The following is a 23,291-nucleotide window of genomic DNA, read 5'->3' as shown; positions in this document are numbered from 1 at the left end:
CCATCGTTATTTCTTCTGTAATTTACATTAGCAACTGTAATAACTATATTAACAAAAATAGAGAAATTGATTAATCCGACAACGTGAAGTTAGATGACCAAAAGAAATAAGGATGAATGTGCAACTTTAAATTGAATTTTGAAAATACGAGCAACATTGTATTTGATAATTGCTACATACCGGTCGTTGTATATTTCTAAAAAAAATGCTCCATCGATAAAATGTTCACAAACTTTGATGCGAATAAAAATAACAAAAGTTAATATGTAAACGTTAAAAGCGCTTTGGCTTGCAAAAAGAGAAACACAAACACGGTATTCGTACAAACAAATACGATATTGTAAATGTATATAGCATCGTATTTAATAATCTTATCTATAAATCATGTTATATCTGATGAAAAATTCTACTTCGATAAATGAGGCATTAATCTTACGGTGAAGTTGAAGTAAACTTTGGTATCAAAGTTTGCTCGTGCTACAAATTTCACTAGGAAAATAAAAGCTATTACGCTCTTAATTCGATAGCTTGAGACTGTAAGCATCTCCAGCGGATACAATAAATAAAAGTGGCCTGTTCCGTCGGAACTAGTGCGGCTTAATCTACCTCTGATAATAACCGGCAATAAGATAGTCGAGAGGAAATGTGCTCTCCCACTGATCGCCTGCTGATTCAATGGCTTTCTATGACCTGCCAAGAGAGTTATCCTGGACGTAATAGTTTTTAGACGATTTGTCGATCGTTGATAGATCTAAATGTTATTTATTACGCTACTGTTGGTCTCTTTTTGCAAATGTTCGTAAAATTCTGAATTGAATATCTGGAATGCTATTCGTGAAAACTTTAACAGATAAGATTACAAAAAAGAAGATCGAAATTTTGTTATCCTCGTTTGAGATCATGTATGAATATGTATATCATAATGTACGTAGTTTATACGTGAGTATATGTAGTTTGCTGTTTTGGAAATTTTCGCTAAATTATTAACGAGTAATTCCGTATTAAATAGGATATACAGACTATTAATCGCTAAAATTGAAACACATAATATTATTAGGGTGAATATAAACTGAATATACGGTACACAGAACCAGTAAACCTTATTAACAACCTTACCGAGGATTAAACTCGGTATGAGATACATAGATATGCTTACCATACATAGATAACCTTTGTAAGGTAGGTATCAGTAGAAACGTATCGCTGATAATGAAGTTTCGATAGCAGCAAAGTTATCGAACTGTAGGAACCGGCATAGTTATAAAATATTCGTAGGCCTCGATAATAGCGCAAGAATTGTTCAAGTTCCTAAGATAAATCCCGTAGGAAATTGAAGAAGTCCAAGCATTCTTGTACTTCGCGATGTCTCCGAGACTCTTGAGGTCTCTGAAATATTCAGAAACGCTTGAATTAAAAATTGCACGAATTGGAATTTCTGAGATACCTGTTTACTCCTAAAACTTTAAATTCTTGGAACTTTAGAAGTTGCAGGGATCCCTGAAACCTTCAAAATCTCTGGAACAAAAAAAGGAACAGGAGAATTACGTGGATTAATAAGATCCATGAAGTACTTGTCGCTTCTAAAACCTTCGATTCCTGAAGTTTTTGCACCTTCGAGATCCTTGAAATTTTTAGAGACAAAGAGAAAATGAATTCGAAATTACACAAATTAATTTTTCAATGATTTTTTCTCTTTTTTATACGAGTATCGGTTATTTCTAAAATCTGTAGCTGTTAGGCCTGCGGATCTAGGTAACCAAAAAATTGAAGGTCGTGTAGCATGAAAATAACGAAGGAAATTCAGGCTGTGTCGATTCAGCAGGTTTCTGATATTGACTATTATAACTCCATTGACCTTGATATCGAGTTCCATGACCCGTGACTGTCTCATATCGACTTTCGAGGCACTGCTCTTCCTGATATCGCGTCCCACGACCCGGAGGACTCCTATATCGACTTCTGCAATTCTAACTAATATCGAGTTTCACGACCCCTAAGCGCCTAGAATCGACCTCTGTGACTTTGCTGTTCCCGATATCGAGTCCCTCGACTCCGTACGTTTTTAATATCGATGCTTAAGACTCGAACCGCGGACAATTTTCATATCTTTCTGTAAAAAAAATAGCGAACGAAATTTTTATCTCGTATAGATTTACCGCAAAAGTACTCCTAATGCGATATAAAAAACGATAATGACAAACGATAAACGACGTGATAATACCGTAGCTTTTCGAAATTAATAGACTAAGAAGATACGCTTACCGAGGGAATAAGTAGATGCGGTTTCAGATTCGCCCGCGGCTGCAGGGTTAATACGCCCCCGCAAGTTCAATCTTCATAATATTAAATTATACTAACCTGAAGCTTAGGGATATCAGTCCTTATTATGGTCTTCTTGTTAACGCAAATCTCGCGATCTTATAAAATTGTACATAACTTTGATCGTTGATATCGGGGCGCTTTGGACAATTCGTAGCGCAACAACTTTCCGTAGTGAAATAAATAATGTATTAGAATTTATAAATTAATAACAGACTAATGATTGAAAATAATATCGTTGGCCTGAGCATCGATCTTATTTCTCGTGGAACTAACTGAATTAAATTACGGAAGAATGATTAATATCGATCACTTTCCCGTAGTATTCCTTGAGGTCTGACTAAAAATGCTAATTCTACTGTCGCTTATTATCTCTGAGAAATGAATTTCATTCGTACTATTCATAGCGTTCTATTAAATGTCATAATAGCGTAGAACAACGAGATTATCATAAACTACCTTCGCAACTGCATTATCCTAATTAAGCTGTCGAAAAACAAGCACGTGTCTGAATATCTTTTGCCAGGCGTGTCGGTGTCAATACGACAGAATCCTCTGCATATTACACGAATCAAGTGTGCACGACACGTGCGAAATTCTCGAGCTTTGAAGATTCGGTGGCCAGCGACACGCTCTGCTTCACATTCTTTTTCCATTCCACAAGCTTTAATCCCCAGATGGTAATTCCACACCTTCGAAACGACTTGACACGAGTAAGATTCCTGACATTCGAGCCACGTTCCGCGACATCACGTGACCGTAATACTCTGCATGAACACCATAAGCACGCCCTCTCAGGATCGGTCTACGATTAAAATCATTTTTCGCTAAGAACGTCGGTTCTCGTCGCGGAAAGTCGGCTAACGACTTAAAATGAAATTTCCGGCTGGAATTTAACCACGATGAGAGCACTTTCCCGTGTATCCTATCAAAATATCGTATTACACGACGCCTTGTTATTTTCGCGATATAATGCTTCGGATATTTAGATATCGTACATGTGGTAGAATAATAGGATTTATAAATTAATAACAGAGAAATTAGTAAAAGCTATATTGATCATACACTTGTGCAATTATAAATTAAACTACATATAGATTTATTAATAATGGTCAGCTTGCTGTGGAATTCTGCGAGGTCCGACTATGAATGGCAATTCTACTGTTGCTTGTGTTACGCCTTCTGCCTTTTACGGGGAAACGATACTTTAGACTTTGCTGTTAACCGATTTAACATTATCTAAACATTCTTTTATTTGCTTTAGGAATTAAATAGTTAAATAAATGAAGGCGATAAAATAAAAATATAGAAATGTTCGTGGGTTCTCGAAAGGTCGAGCGCGATCGTTACGTATCCATCGCATCGATGACTCACGTTTCATCCGCGGTTTTCCATATACGTTTGCGTCACTTTGAAATCAATTCACCCTTGGAACTAAAAAATTGTGGTTTTTCAAACGCAGCTGCTTTGTCTTTGTATCGGCGGGTGCATACGCTCTGATACAGATGAGAAAACAAATGTGAGGGGTCACGTTGAGCGTTACGTATCCTCGTGGTTACCACAGGTAATTCCCATGAACTTCTCCATCGAATTTTAAAGTTCTATTATCGTACAAGTGTATTCATACGTTGACCATATTACGCTTCTCTTTAATAAAAAATATATAGTAAAAAGTTCTTCTCGCAAAAATAAGTATCGACGTAAATAAATATTTATATATGTCATTTGTACCATACGTACAAACTATATATATATATATACATAAAATAAAGAACTGCGGAAAGATGTTCAAGTCTCCACGGTAAAGTAGAAAATTCAGCGAATATATGACAGATAGAAATCGAGAACGATAAAACATCCAAACCCGCTAACCAATATATATCCTTCACTGATAGTACCATTAAAAAAGACTGAAAAAGAAAGAACCTAGTGACGCAAGCTCAAAGGTAAATGTATTCTCGTAATAGCGCTAATCCAGTGCCATAATCATCAACCATACGCCATCCTTAAAAGCTACTGCCAAAATTATTTCAACATCCTACCGAACAAATTGCAGGAATTTAGCAAAGCTCATCTTAAAGAAAAGAAAAGACAAAATTCCATTTGAACCGGAAACATAACTGCTCCTAGACCTAAATATTATACACATCACTCTGTATACAATTTCTTCGTCACTCCACCGGATTTAAAAGGAAGTTTATAGGTAACTTATAGAAGTGTATAGTAAGCTTTTATAGTAAGCGAATCCGAAGCTTCCCCGTCCAGAAGGTGCCAGTGAATTTCTCGCAGACGCTGTTTCATTTCTGTAACTTGTCTCGCCATAGATATTGATTTATCGGATACAATCCGGCACACCGGATGGTGTTCCTCCAGATTTCCATCTAGCGCTGCGGGCTTCCGGCAGCGGGAACGCGATACACCGAACCGGATCGCCAAATCAAATTCATGGCGAGCGCATAACTCCAGAGAGAAACTGCCCGCGTAGGATAAAGGGGGATGAAATGCAGTGACGGATTAACCCTGGATTTGCCTGCAGCGATCGAGATCCCGAAGCCGCGAGTTGCCCTTTCATTCGATGCGATCGCCGCACTTGAACGTCTTCCTGTGATCTCTCGCTGAATTCGAGTCCAGCTTTCTTCATCGATCGTGGAAAATACGACGAGCGTTCGTCCCATCCTCTTTGAATTCTGTGTTCGAAAGATAATATATTAATATAAGACTCTGTGTCATCGAAGAAATCTGATAGCAACGATTCTTTGTCGTTCTTAGGAAATTTCTAACGAAATTTAAATATGTTTCCCAACCAGAGAAAAACTCGGCTTTTAGAAAAATTTGTTATTTTCAGAGGTATGGCTGTTGATTATCATCGAGGACAGTCGGTTCTCACAGTTTATCTCGATAGTAGAAAATAATGGGCGCCCAGGGAGTTTTTTAAGTGTATTTTCCGGGCAAAGAAATTCATTCTTTACAAACTTCAGTATTTTAATATTGTTGAATCTCGTAATTCATCGTGGCCGTGGAAGCAAACAAATAACACGGGAATTTCCTAATTATATTTCTCAGAAGGGGGAAATTTAATATTTAAAAAGCTTAGTATTCTAAGAAATGTAGATTTTGATTGCTATCAAACATAGTTTATTTTCACGATTCACCTCGATAGTAGGAAACAATATACGTTAAATATCGTACGTTCTTAAGATTTCTCGCGTTTCCATAGCTTCAATCCCGACAATACATTTAAACGAGCGAAGGAAATACATTTTTCACCTCGTTAATCCTTAGCGCCCAGTATACTAGGTTCGTTTGCCTGATTTATGAAGCGTGCAATTTATACAATTTCTCGTATCGATCAGCAGTCAGAGCAGGTAATAAATAGAATAAATAATAAACCGAGATCGTGTTGTCGTGTTAGGACGATCTCCGATTACCGTGAAAAATACTTGTTCGTACGTGGAAATTGTACTCGGATCCGCAGTCCTAATGACGGAGTCATATATTCGCGTGATCAACGGTTGTAAAAATTCGCCACGGGACGTGTACACAATTGTAAAAGAATGACGTAGACCTATCGACCTGCTGGTGGTGCAGCAAAAATAAACCGAGTTTTCTGGGCCACTGGCGCACCAATTCCTAGATCCAGCGCCCGGAAATCGTGACGCCATGTTGAACTTTGGAAAAATATATATCTTCCTTTGAACAAAGCTTGCAGCTTACGTAGATTGACAGATTTTGAAGGAATTGTAAACGAGAACTAATCCACGTGGCGCCGGCTGTCTGCCGTACCATTCGATATCAATGAGACAACCTTCCGGTCTCATTTCTACGCTAGTTTGTTCGCCTTCGTAGTTGGCGCAAATATTGAATCGAAGATTAGCTTGCGGACGTTACGTCGCCGGATTGCTTCGCAAATGAGAAATTTCATAACAGTGTTACATAAATTTATTTAAATGTACTTTATCTAATAGAAATGTTCGCTGTACGTTTTGATCCGGTGAAAAGTTGAACAGAAATTTTAAACGTTCATCGTCACTCTGCCGGTGGAACGATTATAATTGCGATGTCGTTCCTCTTTCGCTTTGGCATGATTATTCGCGTTAAACGCGATATTTTATTCGGGGAATAAGAATAATAGATGAACGGTAAATATTAATACGGAAATTGAATAGACGGATTCAATTTATATAAACTCAATGAAATAAAATTCAATCGGTATGTAGATTCTATCGCAACTTTATAATACGATTTACAATCTACCACGATGGATGTTTAATAAATCTATAATATACCGTGAAATTGTATTACTCGCGGTAGATGAAACTTTCGAACGAATGGAGTTGTTTTGAAAAACATTCACGAAAAATTTAGAAATATTTGAATCGAAGCATGGGCCGAGAAACAACATATTTCATTTTTCCGATCGAAAGTTTTTGACAAATGCGTCGACGAGAAAATTTGTACGATTTCATTTCCTAGGTAGATGGTTCTGTCTGTTGGTGACCTGGCTCTTAACGACCAATAGGTCACAGCCATCAGAGATTACGACTGCAAGGTGAAAAAACAAAGAAGAATGGCACTCAATCTCCGAATAGCAATTTCTGTCAACGACAAAAGTCGTTTATTCGGCGTTGTGATTGGTGGCGTTTAACGGTCAAACTTATTAAAGCTCGAAACAAAAATATCGATCCCTTGCGGACGCGTTGTGGTTAATGAAGAATGCGCAACGATGATGCATTGTCTGTTCCGAGTGAAGGACTTCGTTGACCCAAATACGAACGCAATACGTAATAAGGGGACTTGTCGAACCAAGCTCGATGCCTGGTGCTACACGATGCCCCGATGCATCGCGATTCTTCCAATTTGATTCTCGAATCAGAAATTGTTGATCGTCAGGTTTTTTCGCTTTTAGTGCAACCGTGTCGGACAGAGTTGGATATCGTTTGTATTCGTCCACTGAATCACAGCCTGGTTCGTCTTGTACGACGAAACTACCGCAGAACTTCGTTTATACGAATTTTTCAAGATGAAAATAATTTATATTTGTAATTGAAATTCATATAACGAATTCTCATGAATATAAAAAGATAAAGTAAAAGGAGAAATGTATAATCTACTACGTATATGATACTCGATCGAGTCAAATAATTCACCTAAACATTAAGAATCGTTTGTACTAAATTTCTTCGGTCAAAGTTTAGCTTAGGTTTGATAAATTAACTTTTTGTTCGGAATCAAAGCCCTTACGTCGAATTACCTTTGTGGTATCAAGAATTTCGTTGATCCCGGCACCGTACACCGGCGAAAGCTAATTTGATCCTCGGAACCACAAACGACATCGATTTCCTTAAGACTAACTCGTAATATCACGTGTCTCGGGGTAACGTCGGGTTCATCGAGTCGGAGATCGCCAAGATCTTCGTTGACCCGAATACTAGAGCGATAATAAGAAGACTTGTCCGGTGGAGCTTTAGCTCCAACATCAGTGGAACGTCCTGCCTTTAATCCTTTCGGTTGCTCCGTATCTCCACGATCCGAGCTCATCCATTTTTCTTCGTTCTAAGCTGGATCCCTACCATTCGTTTCATTGTACCTGCTGTCGCTTCACATTTCATGCTTACCGCGCTTTCCTTTCCTTTTTTCTTTTCTTTTTTAAATTTCATTTATTTAACCGGAAGACAGCTAGCTATTCTCTGGGCGTCAAAGAAGAATTTCTATCCGGCTCTTAATGCAGATCCTCGACCGTAATACGGAATAAGTAGCTTTTAATTATCAAGGAGACGGATTTGCTCGTTCCATCGGATAAAACCAACCTTTAGAAGAAAAGCTGTTATAAAATCAGCATACGTTTCCTACTACCCGGCTTCCTTGGAAATTAAATAAACGGAGGAAGGTCGCATATAGCTGCTCTGATTGACGCTAGTTACTCACGCGATTGTTTCGCAGATAGAATCTCCACGTTTCTATACCTAAGTAATTTGTATTACGTATGCGGCGTATATTTTACCATCATTTTTATTAAATGTCGCGAGATATTCCAAATGTCAAAAATAACGACCACGTTGCCACACAAACACAGCTGTCCCAATTCCATCCCCATTTCAACGCTTATCTTCTTCATTAGGTATCCTAAAGAGTATACCGAATATGAAAAGCATTGATCGAAATCCAACACCGAACCAATCGTACCACCCCCTTCCACGATTACAAATCACAATTAAATTATCCAACGCAAACCCAAACTGTCAAGTCTCCAGCTCCAACCTCGTGCTATCTTCTTCGTTAAATTGCCACGTGACATCTGAAATCTGAAAAATGACGTTCGCATAATAAATCTAATTATTCGCTGATCCTGCTATCTATTTCTATTCCCACGAGACTGCTAAATCCAGCGTACGAACGAGACGACGTATCCAGCGTGACTCGACGTGATCAATACGATCTTAGCCGTAGCGCGCGGCTATCGACGAAAATACGGTAAGAACGATCTAATTAACCAAGAGGTGAACGAACCCTGTCACCGGCTCTTCTCGCTTTTTACCGTGGAAACTCGTCGCGTGGCGTGGAAATAGCTACCCATCGGCGCGACACAGTCCTCGTCGATGATAACGATAATTGCTCTCTATAACGTGGCCTCCAACGAGACACACATAACGCGCTTACTAGCATTGCTAGTGACAGCTGCTCTCTAACGCGGAATTAATGCTGTTCCAGAGATTGGTCGCTGAGCTGAACAAAGAACAGGAGGCTTTCATTGCCAACAAGCATACCGAAAAGGGTGAGGCCGTCGCACCGTGGGTCGGTGCACCCAACGAGGACATACTCCGCGAGGAATGCTTATCTCTGTCGACGGTGAGTAATTCCTCTGTGTCTCCTATTTCCGTTGCTAGTATACTCTCGTTCCAGCGAAGAGGGAATAGATCGAGTCCACATACACACACGCAGACCACGCGTCGCGATCGTTCTTGGGAAAACGAAACGAAAGTGCCGAGAGTGCTTCGCAACTGGATTCCCATAGCAAACAATGACCTCTTGCCACGCGTTTCGGGTACATGTCTTGGCGTGTTAAAGCGGACGCGACGTATATTTCGCTATGTAGATTTTTCGATGAAAATTAATGTACTCTATTAAATATTGAGCATCGGAACATTCGTTGATGTTTGGTACAAATTGAATGCTTTTCTCGGGTTTTATTTTTTACCTACGGTAAAATTTCGTTTACACGAACTTGTCGGGGAACAAATAGTTTATACGGAATTCGTATAACAGTGGTTTTCATCAACTATGATTTTCCGGTTATATAATAGGAAATCGAACAAATGGATTTCCATCGAGTATTGTTTGATTTAACTGAAACTTTGTCCGAATCAATTCTATTCGTGTGAACGCTGATTTTGATCGTATCTTGTTATAAAATAAAGTAAAATTCGTCAGAGTGTTTCGATAAATAGCGATACTAAGAATAGGTGTCCTATTACTTTTTAGTCAGGAAAACATGCAGTTTAATTCCTTCGCTATAATTGTCTCTTTTAAAATTAAAGTATAGCGCGTATAAGAATTACATGCAAACTCTATACTTGATTCGTTTAATTTCTCTAATACTTTACAATTGTCCCGGAGAGGCTCGAATGTCACGTATAGTTGCTCGTATTAATCAAAGGGTTAATGAACTCGTGCAACGGGATATAGACAAAGATTTTCGATTCCCAGTTAGATTGGCTTCCATTGCGTTTCGAGATCGAAACAGAGCAGTTGATAGCGACGTACACAGATGGGCATAGATATGCACATGTTTAATTTGATTCATGATTTAATAATACGTATGAATGATAACGCAGTGACCATGTATCATAGAGGTTTCGAAATTACTGTGCCAATTTATCATGACATAACTGATCGAGTCCGATACAATTCTCTCATGGGAGAAATAAGATGAATTAAATAAAATTCCAATTAAACATTTACAATGCTGTTAAAATACATTAATGACAATGTCGATTGGCAAATGTAAAAAAAAAAACATATTTCACGAGTAACTGATCATTTTGATTGATTTATTGTGACAGTATGTAAATTAATAATCGGCTCGTGACTAAAAGGGGTACATGACATACATGTATCATATTATATTATAATATATATTATACATTCTTATACAATTAACAAGTTATAAATTTAAATCTATTATTGAGAACGTAATCCATAGTATATTAAAATTAATAAATTTAAAATATACCGTTACTTTCGATAATTAATCGACTTTGTTCGCGTTTTGAAAATCAACGAAAGATGAAATTATTACAGCATCATTAAATCATACGATACGGGAAATTATCAAATATTTGAATGCATTTGAACCGCAACATATGTACAATTCTTAACAAAAAGACATAATCTATCCACAGTCACGCTGTAGACAAAATTAGACACTGTTAATTACAGTGAGGAGATCGTGTCGCGATTAGTATAACGATCTCTAAAGTTGAAATTGCTTCCCTTCGGGTAACAGAGTATCTGCTCTATTAAATCGAATCGATTCTTCTTTAAGTGGACTTCTTGGAACGACGATTTCGTTAATCCTGCACAGATCTTGGCTGATCCGTTAAACGTATGATAAATCTTTTTATAAACGACGAGCTTAATTAAAGATTCATTAACCAAGGCTAATTAATTTAATTTAACGTTATTAAATCAAAATAAACCAGTTGAATCGAATCAAACTAAACAAATTAAATTGGGTTCGTTAACTTAATTTATAAATTATCTAATTTCAGATTATCCACTGGCGATTTGATTCGCGTACCATTTAAAAGTGGTGAACGACAAAGCGTAAAGGAATTTTGGTAATTTGGAAATGTTGATTTCAGGATCAACGTAACTTCTTGAAATCCCCACCAAAGGAAGTCGATTTCCCTTGGGACTTTGAGGCTGTGCAACCAATGGCACAGGCCACTCTCGCGCTAGATCCTAACTTGGAGAACATGAGGTTCCAGCTTGTGCCGAAAGTGTGAGTAATTTTACCAAATTGTTACTCAACTAATCATACTTTAGAAATTGCATTTATGCCATGATAACATTTTGGAAAATGATATTGAAACTATGTCCGTAAGTTTGAGATCCTAATTTAGATGTACACAAGTAAATTAATATTACGATATTCGAGAATAGTGTCGAAGGAAATGGAAATTTTGGAGAAGTCGAAGTAATTAAAATATCAAAAAAAGAAATTTTTTTGTCGATAATATATATTCGGTACTACAGAAAAATCGGTGTTATTTTTTTCCAATTCCATTAACGATATAGCAGAAATAGTTATTTTCACTAACAAATATCATTGTTCGGGAATATTTTATTTCGAAAGAAAACGAGTGTATTTGTCTATTTTGTTTAAAATAATAGCAAGTTCCACTTTCGTAATAGTGTTTAAAATATCAGAAGAGTACACATGTGCATCGTACACATACGCGCACAGTAATAATTTTCAGCCAAATGCTAAAACGTACTGTTGGAAACGTCAGGCACATAATTGAATAAAGCCCGTGCTTTTGAACTTCCATTTACGATGATTGCACATACTTAACTCTAATGAATTAAATAATTTGATATAGCGAAATAACAAGTAACAATTCTGTGTACAACAATATTCAAAAGAGTCGCGTACAAGAGGCTAAAACGAGACACCCTGATAATTAGCAAAAACTATTCGTCGAAAAAAAACTTGATACAAAGCTACTTATTTCTTCGGCAATATTAAACAGACTTTTTATATTCAAACTCGGGGCACAGAAATTCCTCCGTCATTTCAAATTCAAGCCTCTATTAACTCGAGTCCTCCACATCTAATTCCACTCTAACTCCATTCCATCTCAACCAACTAGAACCAAAATCATTCTGAAACCTTTACAAAGAGAAAATCTCTGCAAAATCCCTCTGGAATTCCCCCTGCGAATCTTCTCTCTGACTTTCCTCTAGAGATCGCCAAACTTACGGACAGGCTACGTTGCATCACAAACCACAGGTACCTTTAGTATTCAGATGGTTGTCATAGTTGATACGTAAATTTATTCTCCGCTTCAGTCGATGGCGTCTAACGATGGAAATTGATTTATATATCTCTCTTAAAAATACATTAAAAATACATGAATACGTGGGTTAGCTTTCTCTCGCAATCGCGTTGATGGAACGTACAAATTTTTATTATTGATCGGAAATGTCGTATCTACCGAAATTGAACTATCGCGAATATTGCAAGATGCGTGGTACAAAGCTTCAAACGAATTTTGTTCTACATTTTTTATTTAGTTTAGTAGAATGTCTCGTCCAACGTTCACTTCACAAAGTATTGAGAATTAATCAAGTTAAGGTGCATTTGTTAAACTTTCAAATTCGATTTCCTCGTAAACAAGGCTTCAAAAGAAAAAATGTTATTGCAGATTTTCGACTTACTTCCTCCGTACAATAATCTGTCGTGATTGTCCATTCGTATACGATCGCACTTGCCAAAGCTTTCGAAAGCTTGATTTTCTCGCAAACGAAGATTCAAACGAAGAGATTTCGTTTTAAAATTTAGATTCGTCCTTTGTAGACTTTCTACGGAGTAAGTTTCCATCTACGAGTTTATTTACGCGTTTACCTTACACGTACCACGCTACGCAGTGTACGGTATCGCGTGACTGAGAAAGCGAACCAAACGTACGAAGATCGAGCGATCGACGTCAAATCTTCATCGCTGCGTATATCAACTGTGAACTATATCGTGTGAACTGCAGCCATAAAATACCTCTGCCGCTATCAGCTACGACATATCTCTTGCAACTTGTCGAATTTGCGGAAGTGGCTCGGGAAGCGAGTTCGTAATTGCGAGTTATTTCAAGACGCACCTATCAATCTCCGGAAGATCAATACGCATTCGAACTCCCACGTTTCTACGTACGAGGAAACGCGGATAACCCACGATCAGTGTTATTTACTCACGGACTAAATTAAATCAGTCGGCGGTGGCTGGCGTTAATTGGCAATTTCCAAAGCGACATCCGATTACGATTGACCGGAAGTCGTGCGGCTTCTCTGCTAGCAAGACTCGGGACGAATTCACGCCCCTAAATTAATACTCAACATCTGTATCGTGCAGAATATCAGAAGAGAATTTCTGGCGGAACTACTTCTACCGAGTATCGGTTCTCCGTCAAAGCCACGAGCTGAATACAATGGCCAACCAGACGGAGAACAACCTGAATCAGACTTCCGCCGGAACCGTCGATCAACCTGAAGGTAATTCGAACCTCTGTCCAACCATTTCTCACGCTTATCCAATATTATTATCGTTTATAACATTATTATCGTTCGTTTAACCACTTAACGCACATTTAGTTTACATGGTTATTTTAGTCATTGGCCTTTACGGGTTCAGGAGCTGCGATATTTTATATAATAAGATATCTATATGTCCTCTAAAAACATAGCGCGGATCCATTTGCATCGCAAGGCCGCGATTACAGTGGATGTGTGCTCTAACGAACTGTCGTTTCGACGACAACTATTTTTAAAGTATGCATACATACGGACGCCCTCGTTGATCGATGCTAAGACTCTTAACGAGAACGAGATAATTGTTAAAAATTGGTAAGAGACTGTTTTCAGATTCTTCAATTATTCTTCGATTATTCTTCAATAATTATACATTTCCTTTCTCGATCGTTGTCTCAACTAATCTCCACAGTATCTATTATTCCTCGGTTTCGTGCATTCTGTATACGATTCCACAAATAAAATTGGAAGTTTTTTGCTAACGTTATCGAATTTTCTAATTAAATCATCTGGGATTATCTCTTAGTGAGATTTGGATGGAGATATTTTAGGTATCCATATATAATCATCAATTCGTTAGCTTTATTCAATTCTTGCAAACATCTCCGCAAATTATTTCTGTAGATTCTAAATCGTTATATTGCACGAACACATAATTGAGTTAATTAATCGTTCGTCTGATAACTCACGTTATTCTACGTTAATAATTATATTTTTTATGAGGCCGGCAAGTGCCTTAATATTCATGAACGAGGTTGCAGATTCTTATAAAAGCAACTGTTTCGTTTGTCGGAACTGATCGCATGACAGGCATCCACCGTAACCATACGTTGTTTTTATTACGAAAGATTTCATCATTCTCGCTAATAAATGGAAGAAAAATTTATGCGTTAAGGGGTTAATGTATTTTTATCATACGATATCATCGTCGTTATTCCCTTCAAGTCTATCGTTCGACCCTTTCGATCAGAAGTGTTTCGTTTGTGCATCGCTCGACGCGTTCCCTGAGCATTTGGAACATCTGCGTTGTTTTTCGAAAGAACAATCATCAGTTTCATGAAATGGTCACTGCCAGTAGTTAGTAGCATTTCGTCCGTATTTTTCTCTTCCATAAGATCAAGCAATTTTATTGAGACAATTCCGAGGATGGAGCAAAGGTAAGTTAAATTTCGCTTCATCGACTCTCATCGATGCATAGACGTTTGGTGAAATGATCGTTTACATTCTCATGCAGTTCTTTGAAGCAGCGCAGATATTTTAAATGGTCAGATCGAACGAAACACTACGCTCGATGGCTATCAATTCAAAACCGGATATTCCGCTTCGTATTTGGTTAACCTTAAGATAATAAATCACGAAAGCAGAGTAGAATGATGGTTAGACGTTGCATAATTCAGAGGAACGGGGTCGAGGTTCGATCGGCCGCGAGTTAAATGAAATACATATTTCATATAGCCGGAGATAGATTTCGCGTAACTGGGATTAGCTAATCAAATTTTTACCATCGATATCGATACGAAACAGAGTCGGCAAATTGGTCGTGGCTTTTATATACCGGTCGGATTAAACGGTGAACGATTTCAGAGGATATACACCGGCGTTGCTTTTTCGATTTAACGGCTTCGCGCGATCGCATAAAAGTCACGCGTCGAAAGTACCGCGAATAAAAAAAAGGAAACGAATCGGATGAAAAATAACAAAAGTACGGAGAGAAAAGCACGAAGCATCGCGATTCGATATCCAGCCATCGACGTCGCATTGCGTAAAGGGTCGATCGTCGAGCTACGTTTGAAAGCGTGCACACGCGAACCCTTTTCGTTCGTTCCCTCGGTGTGTGCACGTTCGTTGCCTCTTATATTAGTTTGCATCGCAATTTCGAGCCGCTTGACTTCACGTCCTCCTCGTCGCTCCAAGACTAGTACGGTAATTTCCGATCGGAGCGAAAGGATTTTTCGCTCGTTCGACGTCGACGTGAACCACCGCGCCTGGCGAACGACATCCTTCGCGATCAACCTATCGACCACGATCGAGACCAGAGGAAACGTTTATGGGTGTCGTGCGCACACCGTTCACGTTCGATCGACGGCTCGACGTTCTCCGAAAGACCATGCATGGCACATTTCCGAGCCTGATGCGTCGTGTAGATTTATCTGTTCGTCGACGAGCCACAAACAACGTGCTGATGAATCGTGTAAGAGATGAATAGTCGCATCGATGCTGTGAATATCCTAGCGTGGAAAATTTGTATGACGTACTGGTGATTGTTTTATCGTGTTATAGGTTCGTCGTTATTTACGATATTGTGGAACTTTTTATCCTATACGTGGATTATATACGATAAATATATATAAAAGAAGTATTATATATTAAATATCATAAGTGTTACGTACAGAAAGTATTTTTACATCGCTGCATTTGTCGGTGTATTTATGTACGTACGGTTGATTACGCCTAATTGTAATAAATTTTGTGTCATTCAGTGGTAGTTTCATATGATTACAAAAATATGATACTGTGCGAATGAAATCGTAGAGCTTGATTTAAAAACGCTACGTTAGGAAGTTAGGGGTGTACAAATACTTTTCGTCGACACTGTAGATCTTATGCGAAAAAAGGTTCAGACTGTCAACATTATTGCCGATATTTAAAGTTCTCAACGTTGTTGTACGTTATAGACCCCTTACACTCAATATATATTATTGAGAATTCTAAAATATATTGACGCAATATTTATATCTTTGGCGCTCAAAAAGAATACGAACCAAGTTATTACGTTATGAATTAGAATATGCGCCGAAAATCAAGTTAAATACAAACAGCTCAATAAAAGTATATAAGTTTCTGAGATTCGTCGCGTATAGTGGCATGTTCCGGGCCGACCATGACTGCGGGTCTATTATCGACAGCGTTGTTCTTTGCCCACAAATTCTTGAACTTATAAATTTTTATATCCCGACCAGATCGTTTAGATTCACGAGATCCTTTTTCCCCATACCGTTATCGATGCTTACTCGCGAATTCGGACCCAGTGAATCGTATACAACAATACAGCGAGCTCTTACTGCCCCTGTTTTGATTTCTTCGACGTTAGCATCGATAGCTTGAGAAACTAGCTTCGCAGAATTTTGTAAGAGCTGTTATACGCCCGTTGTAGTCCGTACTTCACTTCGTTCCTAACATTGTACATTAAAGACGATTTACACCGTTTATCTCTGAATAAATGAACAAATAAATTATTTAATACCACCGACGATACATATAAATTAGCCGAAATGCGTAAAGTCGGTAATAACGCGACGAAAAATTCCACAATAGTTATTGAAATCGAAAAATCTATATCATCGGCGCATCGCCCACTTCGAATTACGAGCGTGGCATTAATTCGAGTTAATTCAGCATGAAACGACGATGATGTTCCACGAAAATAATACGCTCTATCCACTGGAAAAATCGAGCTCGTCAGCACGTTGATAAAAAAAGGCTTTCGGGAAAGCGCAAACCGTTGGCCGGAGTCGAAATTGCGGAATCAGGAGGTGAAATCCGTACAAACAATGGAATTCCATCCGGAGTGGAGGTGAACGAACCGGATAAAACGAAATACGAGAGGAGCCCCTGGGAGAGGAAGGTGAATAGTTTGGTGAAATACTGTCTGATCCTGAGAATGATCGCCCGTGAATGAGAATTCGAAGCCATCTTCAGGGGCTGTTCACCCCTTCTGCTTTCTGTCGACCATTTCCATCTGCCCGGTTTCCTCTTCTCTTTCGCGAAATGAGAATTCGATCCCGGCCAACGGCTTCGCCGCGGTTCCAACGACGACTTCCGTTTGTTCCAAGTCAAATCACTGCGAGGAGGATGTTAATGCCCTGGCGTCTGGTTAAGTCGCGCTTGAAATTCGATGATCTTGCAGTCGAGAGTTCGTTCGAGATTGAGTTTGATATTTGTGCACATTCCCTGTTTATAAAGCTTCGTTTCTTGCTCGGTTTTCTTTCCCTTTGTCAACCCTGCTACGCTCTTTGGGTCATTCTCGATGCGATCGGGTTTCTTTCATCGTTAAAAAATTAATTTCGAAGAAATTATCAACGAATCCTTGTTAATACGCCTGACACTCCATCTCGATTTTATTTCAATTTTTCTTAACGTATTAAGGAAGAATATTTTCACGAAAATAGTCAATTTACGTTATCGAATTTTATTAATATCATTAGGATCGATGTAATTATGTTTATATCGTTTTAATATCGTTGTTTTCGTTTCGTTGAATTTCAAAAAATTACTTGCTACCTTTCTATCGCTGTTTCTTCCACACAGATTCGCCTAACGAACTATCCTCCTTGTTCAAAGCATTGAAACATTATTATACTAAAATATCAAGCATCGTGTTGTTCAAAGACGGTAACAGGGTTAAAGCAGAAGCAAGCTGTCTTAATATTTTATTTCTTTTAGTTATTGAGAAACTAGAATTACGTTAGACTAAAGAGCGCAGCAAGCTTTTGTACAGTTAAATCGATAAATGACACGCGCACCGCACGAACGAGCAGCAATTAGCTAGTTCGATCGATAGGTAATTAGAAAATTAGTAAACAGCATATTAACGAACGTAGTAGAGCTGTTAGAGGCTTTTAGCTGTTAGGCGGTACCCGTCCCTTCTAGTTTAGCCGTGAGTGTTGTCTTGCGAACAGTTCAAGTGACCACTGGCCAGGAAAGCAGCGGAACAGCGATGACCGGAAGTAACAGCGCTTTGGCCGATTCGCCAGGCCACGAATTCGTGTCCGATAGCATGAGGGTCTCGGACACGGACCTCGAAGAGGTCCGGGAAGGCATGAAAAAACTGGGAATGCAGCCACCTAAAGGTTAGTTGATCGTTGGTCGTCGTTAACTGTACCTTCTGTCAATAATTATACAGAACATGAAACACGATTTTGCTAACTCGTGGCATGGTCATTAATTACTTCTATTTAATCGTATTATATTTAATACTGGAACTACCAAAGGTATTTTTTGTAATTGCTACGCATATGTTATTTTTCATTTTGTTTTTTGTTTAATTACGCGAGATGTAAAGGTAACTTTAACGAGATAGTGGAAAATCTCGATTAATATGTAAATACATTGACTCACGAAAGTGTTTAATCTCTTGTCACAGAAAACTTTTACGTACGTGTTATGTAAAATATTTTGAAATTTCATTAACAACGTAATGAAACATTGGTATCGTGATTATGTTGGTCAAATTTGAAAGCAATCTGGAAATATATATAGAAATTCGTTTACTTTGTACATCCATAAATTTTTATCGCACGTATCGTATAAAATGATTGATTTATTATATATATCATGGGTGAAAATTTGTTTCCCTTGTATCGCGTATCTTTTTGCGTACATCTTTTCATCTTAATCTTCTCGATTTTATATTTTAACCTTTGGTAGTTCCAGTGTTTCGAGATTAGAAATGGTAATACTAATTGGAGAACATGGAAAATAGAAAGGAATTATAGAGCCATTTGCCACGAGGTCACGGTGCTTTGCCGATTCGCGCGACGTCCTCGATCGAACCTTCCTTGACAAGAATTCGCGCGATGCACGTTGTTTCGAAATTGTTCTGTACACACACCTTTGGCGATTAGCCACCGGAACGTAATATTCGACGAGACGTCCCGCGCCAGTTATTTCATTACGACCACCAACGAAATTTTTGAACAAGAGCTACATGTATCCGTATATATGTTCGAAGAGGAACGAATTCTCCTTTTTGTTTCGCTCGTCCGCGATTTCGACGAATGCATCTATTGATCGGCGTACGAGCGAAAGTAAACGAAATTTCCACATCGCGGTTATGCTATGGAAACGAACATCGAACGTTTTGCCATCGAATTCGTCACGCGAAATACGAATGTATAAAAAGAAAGAGACAAAAATAAGCTCGTAAGATAAATGAGAGAAAAAAAAGGAAAGAAAAAGAAAGAAAAGTTCCTCTTGGATCAAGCGATCTATGCCCAAGACACAAGGTGTCCAAGAAACACATTCTTCGTGAGTATACTCGTATAGATGAACTTGAAAATTCGAATAATAATCGATCTGTCGATGTTCCACCTTTCTCTTCACCAGCGTTCTAGCTAACCACGTTGCGTCACGTCTGTAGTTCTATATGTGCTCGTTTCTGTCTTTGTTCTCTATCTCTCTCTTTTTTTTTTTAATCTATTTTTTATCCCTTCTTCGTGCGTTTAACATTTTCCTTATCAGTGTGCTTTATCATTCTTACTCGTAGAAATTGCTCGTATAGGATATACAGCTCTCCCTGTCCATGTTTTATTAAATTCATTCATCAGATTTACGTATGTTCCTGGAAAAAGTTTACGTTCTGTTTCTCGTTCTCTATGTGTTACGAACCCTGCTCGCCTCTCACTTAGAGTTTTATAATGCCCGATGTGACTAAACGACCGCTTTTCCATTCTATTCTGTCAACAGCCTAAGAAGAGGAATATCCCCCCGATAAAAAAGCATTATCCAAAGCACACCCCTCAGAAATAAATACGACAAGCTTCTTTCCCCGTCTCGAAGACCGACGTGAGCTTTTTCGGTTCTTGTCCACCATCTCCTCTAACCCTCCGTCGCATTTTTCGTATCGAATTCTTCTTCTCCTTCGTCTAACTTTTCGTTGCTATCGAGTTTAAACTGCTCCCAGACTACCACCCCCTCCCCTAAACTTGACACTACGAACGGGGACGTTCTCACGCGACGAACGATCCTCGTCGTTTTATTTCCCTCGGTTTGCTTTCTCGTTCTCCCTTCGCTGCCTCTCGTTCTTTTCTTTTCGTTGTCGTTTCTTCCGTTATCGTTTCCCGAGAACCCTTACGCGTCGACGCGATCTCGTGCCACGCGTAGCGGACGATCAACGATTTAGGGGTGGTTACGTCACGCGGTTTTCGTTCTGATCGATCGTAATTCTATATATATATATATATAGATATATATATAATTACAACGCCGTGATTTACTGTGACTGTCGTCAACGTGGCTTATCGTCGTCGTGTTCGTCGTTGATCATTTCGTCGCTGTACTCCGTCGATATTTATTAAATTGACGATATCTGTTGGTCGTCCAGTTTGATTCGAACAAAGTGACCGACGACCAACCCCCTCAACGCTGTTCTTTTCCGAGGATAGTTAATTTTGATAGACGCTCGACTCGAGACTTCGTTCGAGATAGAAGAAAAGACGAACACGAAAAGAAGAGATACAGAGATGTTAGAGGGAGGGATTGGGGAGAATAGACGACTATAATAAGAAAACCGCGAGAAGAAGGCAGCGTTTCAGGAGACACGTCGGATTTGAAACGCGACAAGAAACGACGCGTTAAATATCGATGATAGCGATGTAGTGACACGCGATTAATGATACGCATGCTGAGGGGAGAGCAAGAGAGAGAGAGAGAGAGAGAGAGTAAGAGCGTGAATGAAAGGGAGAGAAAGAGATAGCGAGATCGTGTGTAATAGGTGCGTGAGGGAGAGAAAGAATGAGAGGACGATTCTTTCGAGGAAAGAACGTGGCAGAAAGAGGGTGAGAAAGAAAAAAACGAAAGAACTTTTGGTAAAAAATGAATAGAAGAACACACACAAAAAAAAAAGAGGAAAAGGGTACGTAATATACGCAAAGTGAAAAATCGTAATAAAATCACAAGCAAAGATAAAAAAAAAAACTTGATTAAATGTCTGTATGTCTGTCCGTTTGTCTGTCGTCTGTCTGTCTTCGTTCTTAATCAATAAATATTGTCTCTTGTCGATTCTCTCCGTGTTGTAAAACATTAAGGAAAACATTAAACACATAACGTAGGAGGAAAAAGAAAGGAAAGAAGGAGGTAAGGAAGGGAGATGAGAAAGATTGGCGAGAAAGTAGCGCGAATAGAGAAGAAGGACGACGCGAAAACTGTGACTCTCGAAATAATGCTAATGGCTCTTTCGCGAAATTAACGCGCTATCAAGCAGTTACTCGAACGAAAGAAATAAATAGCCAAATAAAAGAAACAAATATCTGCTGACCGTAGTTGGTATCTTCTTCTTATAAAGGAAAAATATTTAAACGAAAAGAAAAGACAGTGATGGCAACAGAAAGAATTTACTAAACGTTACCGTAAAAAAATTAAGACGAAATAAGGAAAAAGAGGAAAAATATACAAATTCGTTGAATGACAATACGCGTTTTAAAAAGAAAACCTAAAAAAAAAAAAGAAAAATAAATAAATGAAACGGGGATCGAGGTGTAAACTTTCGTCTCGTCTCTCGTGGGTGTAGTCCTCGTAGTGATTTTCCTTCCGATTCAATTAAACCAATTTAACAGAGACTTATCGCGCGAAAGATAAAAAGACAACCGGCCGGGGGCAATCCGTTTACGCGCCCGTCCACGTTCCGACGAATGTCAAAAACCATGCGTATCGAAACGGAAAAAGAAAAACAGGAAAACATCAGCTAACGACGTTTCATTTAAATCTAGAAAATAGAGCGTGAGAGAGAGAGAGAGGGAGGAGGGGAGATAAAGGACAGACGTATAACGCAACGAAAGAAGGGAATCGTTACGACGTTAACGATTAGGGAGACGAGGTAACGTGAAACGCGGAAACGAGAGCGGAAATAAATTAATTTATACGCGAGGTTGTTTACATGTGGACGGACGCTTAAGCGGCGTAAACGAGCACGCGAGAAAATCCGCACGTGCACCGGTGCACCTGATTTCGAAATAAATAGAATTTTAAAAAAAGTAAAAATGAAAAAGGAAAGAGATACAAGATGAAGGAAAGAATAAAAAAAAAACAGCACGTGGTAGAAACAAATCGACGAAAAGGAGAAAGTAAAAATAATAAAAACGACCGTGGCACGAACGCGAAACCTCGATGTAGTTGCCGCGGTGTGCTATCGAACGTCGAACTAGATTTGACATGGAGAGCGCATGTAAAGACGAATCGATATACACACACACGCAGACTGTTAGAGCTAGTTATAGAGACAGAACGTGTATGCGAGAAAGAAAGAACAAGTATGGAGTTTCCGACGAAAAATTCGGTTAACTGAATTTTCTCTGTTCGACGCGTGAAAACAATACGTTCGATCAATCCGGAACGAATTTACGCTGGAAATAATTCGTACACGGTGCAGTTCGTAAGGTGGAACTTTTGGACATGGATAGAAGTCTTTGGATAGAACAGAGGGATGGCGATTCGCGATGATCGACCAAGTTTCGACGAACAGATTATGTGGGAAATTTCAGGACGCGTTTCGCGTAATTCCCGATAGAATCCACGGCCAGTGGGCGCATTTGGTTTAATCGCGTCAAAGGGGAAACGTAGTTTCTTTGCGGTTGGATCGATCGAGTCAGACGCGTTTCTCTCGCGTTCCGCGGTTGCTTCCGGTTCCGACTGCGTCCCTTTTCGCCTTCTAAAACTAAACTTAACTCCAACTAAAACACTCGCGAACGTACGTCGCTTATCGTGATTTCGACCGACAGAAGACAAGATTATTCGCGTTAGAATCTTGGATACAACGTGTACGAGACATTAGGATGGTCGCGGCCATGTTAAAGCTTGCAGGGGAATATTAGCAGCCGCGTACGCCGCGAACGAAGAAAGGAAAAGCGTAGCGAGACACGCCGGAAACTCGTCTATCCGGTTCCGTTTCGCGTTCA

General features: G+C 38.9%; 1 protein-coding gene across 4 annotated transcripts in view; it reads left to right on the top strand.

Moving 5' to 3' along the window:
- LOC100651118 (synapse-associated protein 1) overlaps nt 1–23,291 on the top strand; it is a 92,546-nt gene that overhangs the window by 65,506 nt on the left and 3,749 nt on the right. For 2 of the 4 annotated variants that reach the window (XM_012320278.3, XM_003393907.4), the window contains 4 exons: nt 9,028–9,165; nt 11,181–11,320; nt 13,445–13,584; nt 18,300–18,470. In XM_012320278.3, coding sequence (XP_012175668.1) covers nt 9,028–9,165; nt 11,181–11,320; nt 13,445–13,584; nt 18,300–18,470 — 589 coding nt within the window. Of the gene's footprint in view, nt 1–9,027; nt 9,166–11,180; nt 11,321–13,444; nt 13,585–18,299; nt 18,471–20,085; nt 21,777–23,291 lie in introns of those variants that run through there. The other 2 variants (XM_012320279.3, XM_048411709.1) reach the window with 2 other exon arrangements.

The sequence above is a fragment of the Bombus terrestris genome, chromosome 2 (assembly GCF_910591885.1).
Source record: "Bombus terrestris chromosome 2, iyBomTerr1.2, whole genome shotgun sequence".
NCBI classification, from domain to species: Eukaryota; Metazoa; Arthropoda; class Insecta; order Hymenoptera; family Apidae; genus Bombus; species Bombus terrestris.
This window is presented reverse-complemented; position numbering and strand designations above follow the sequence as displayed.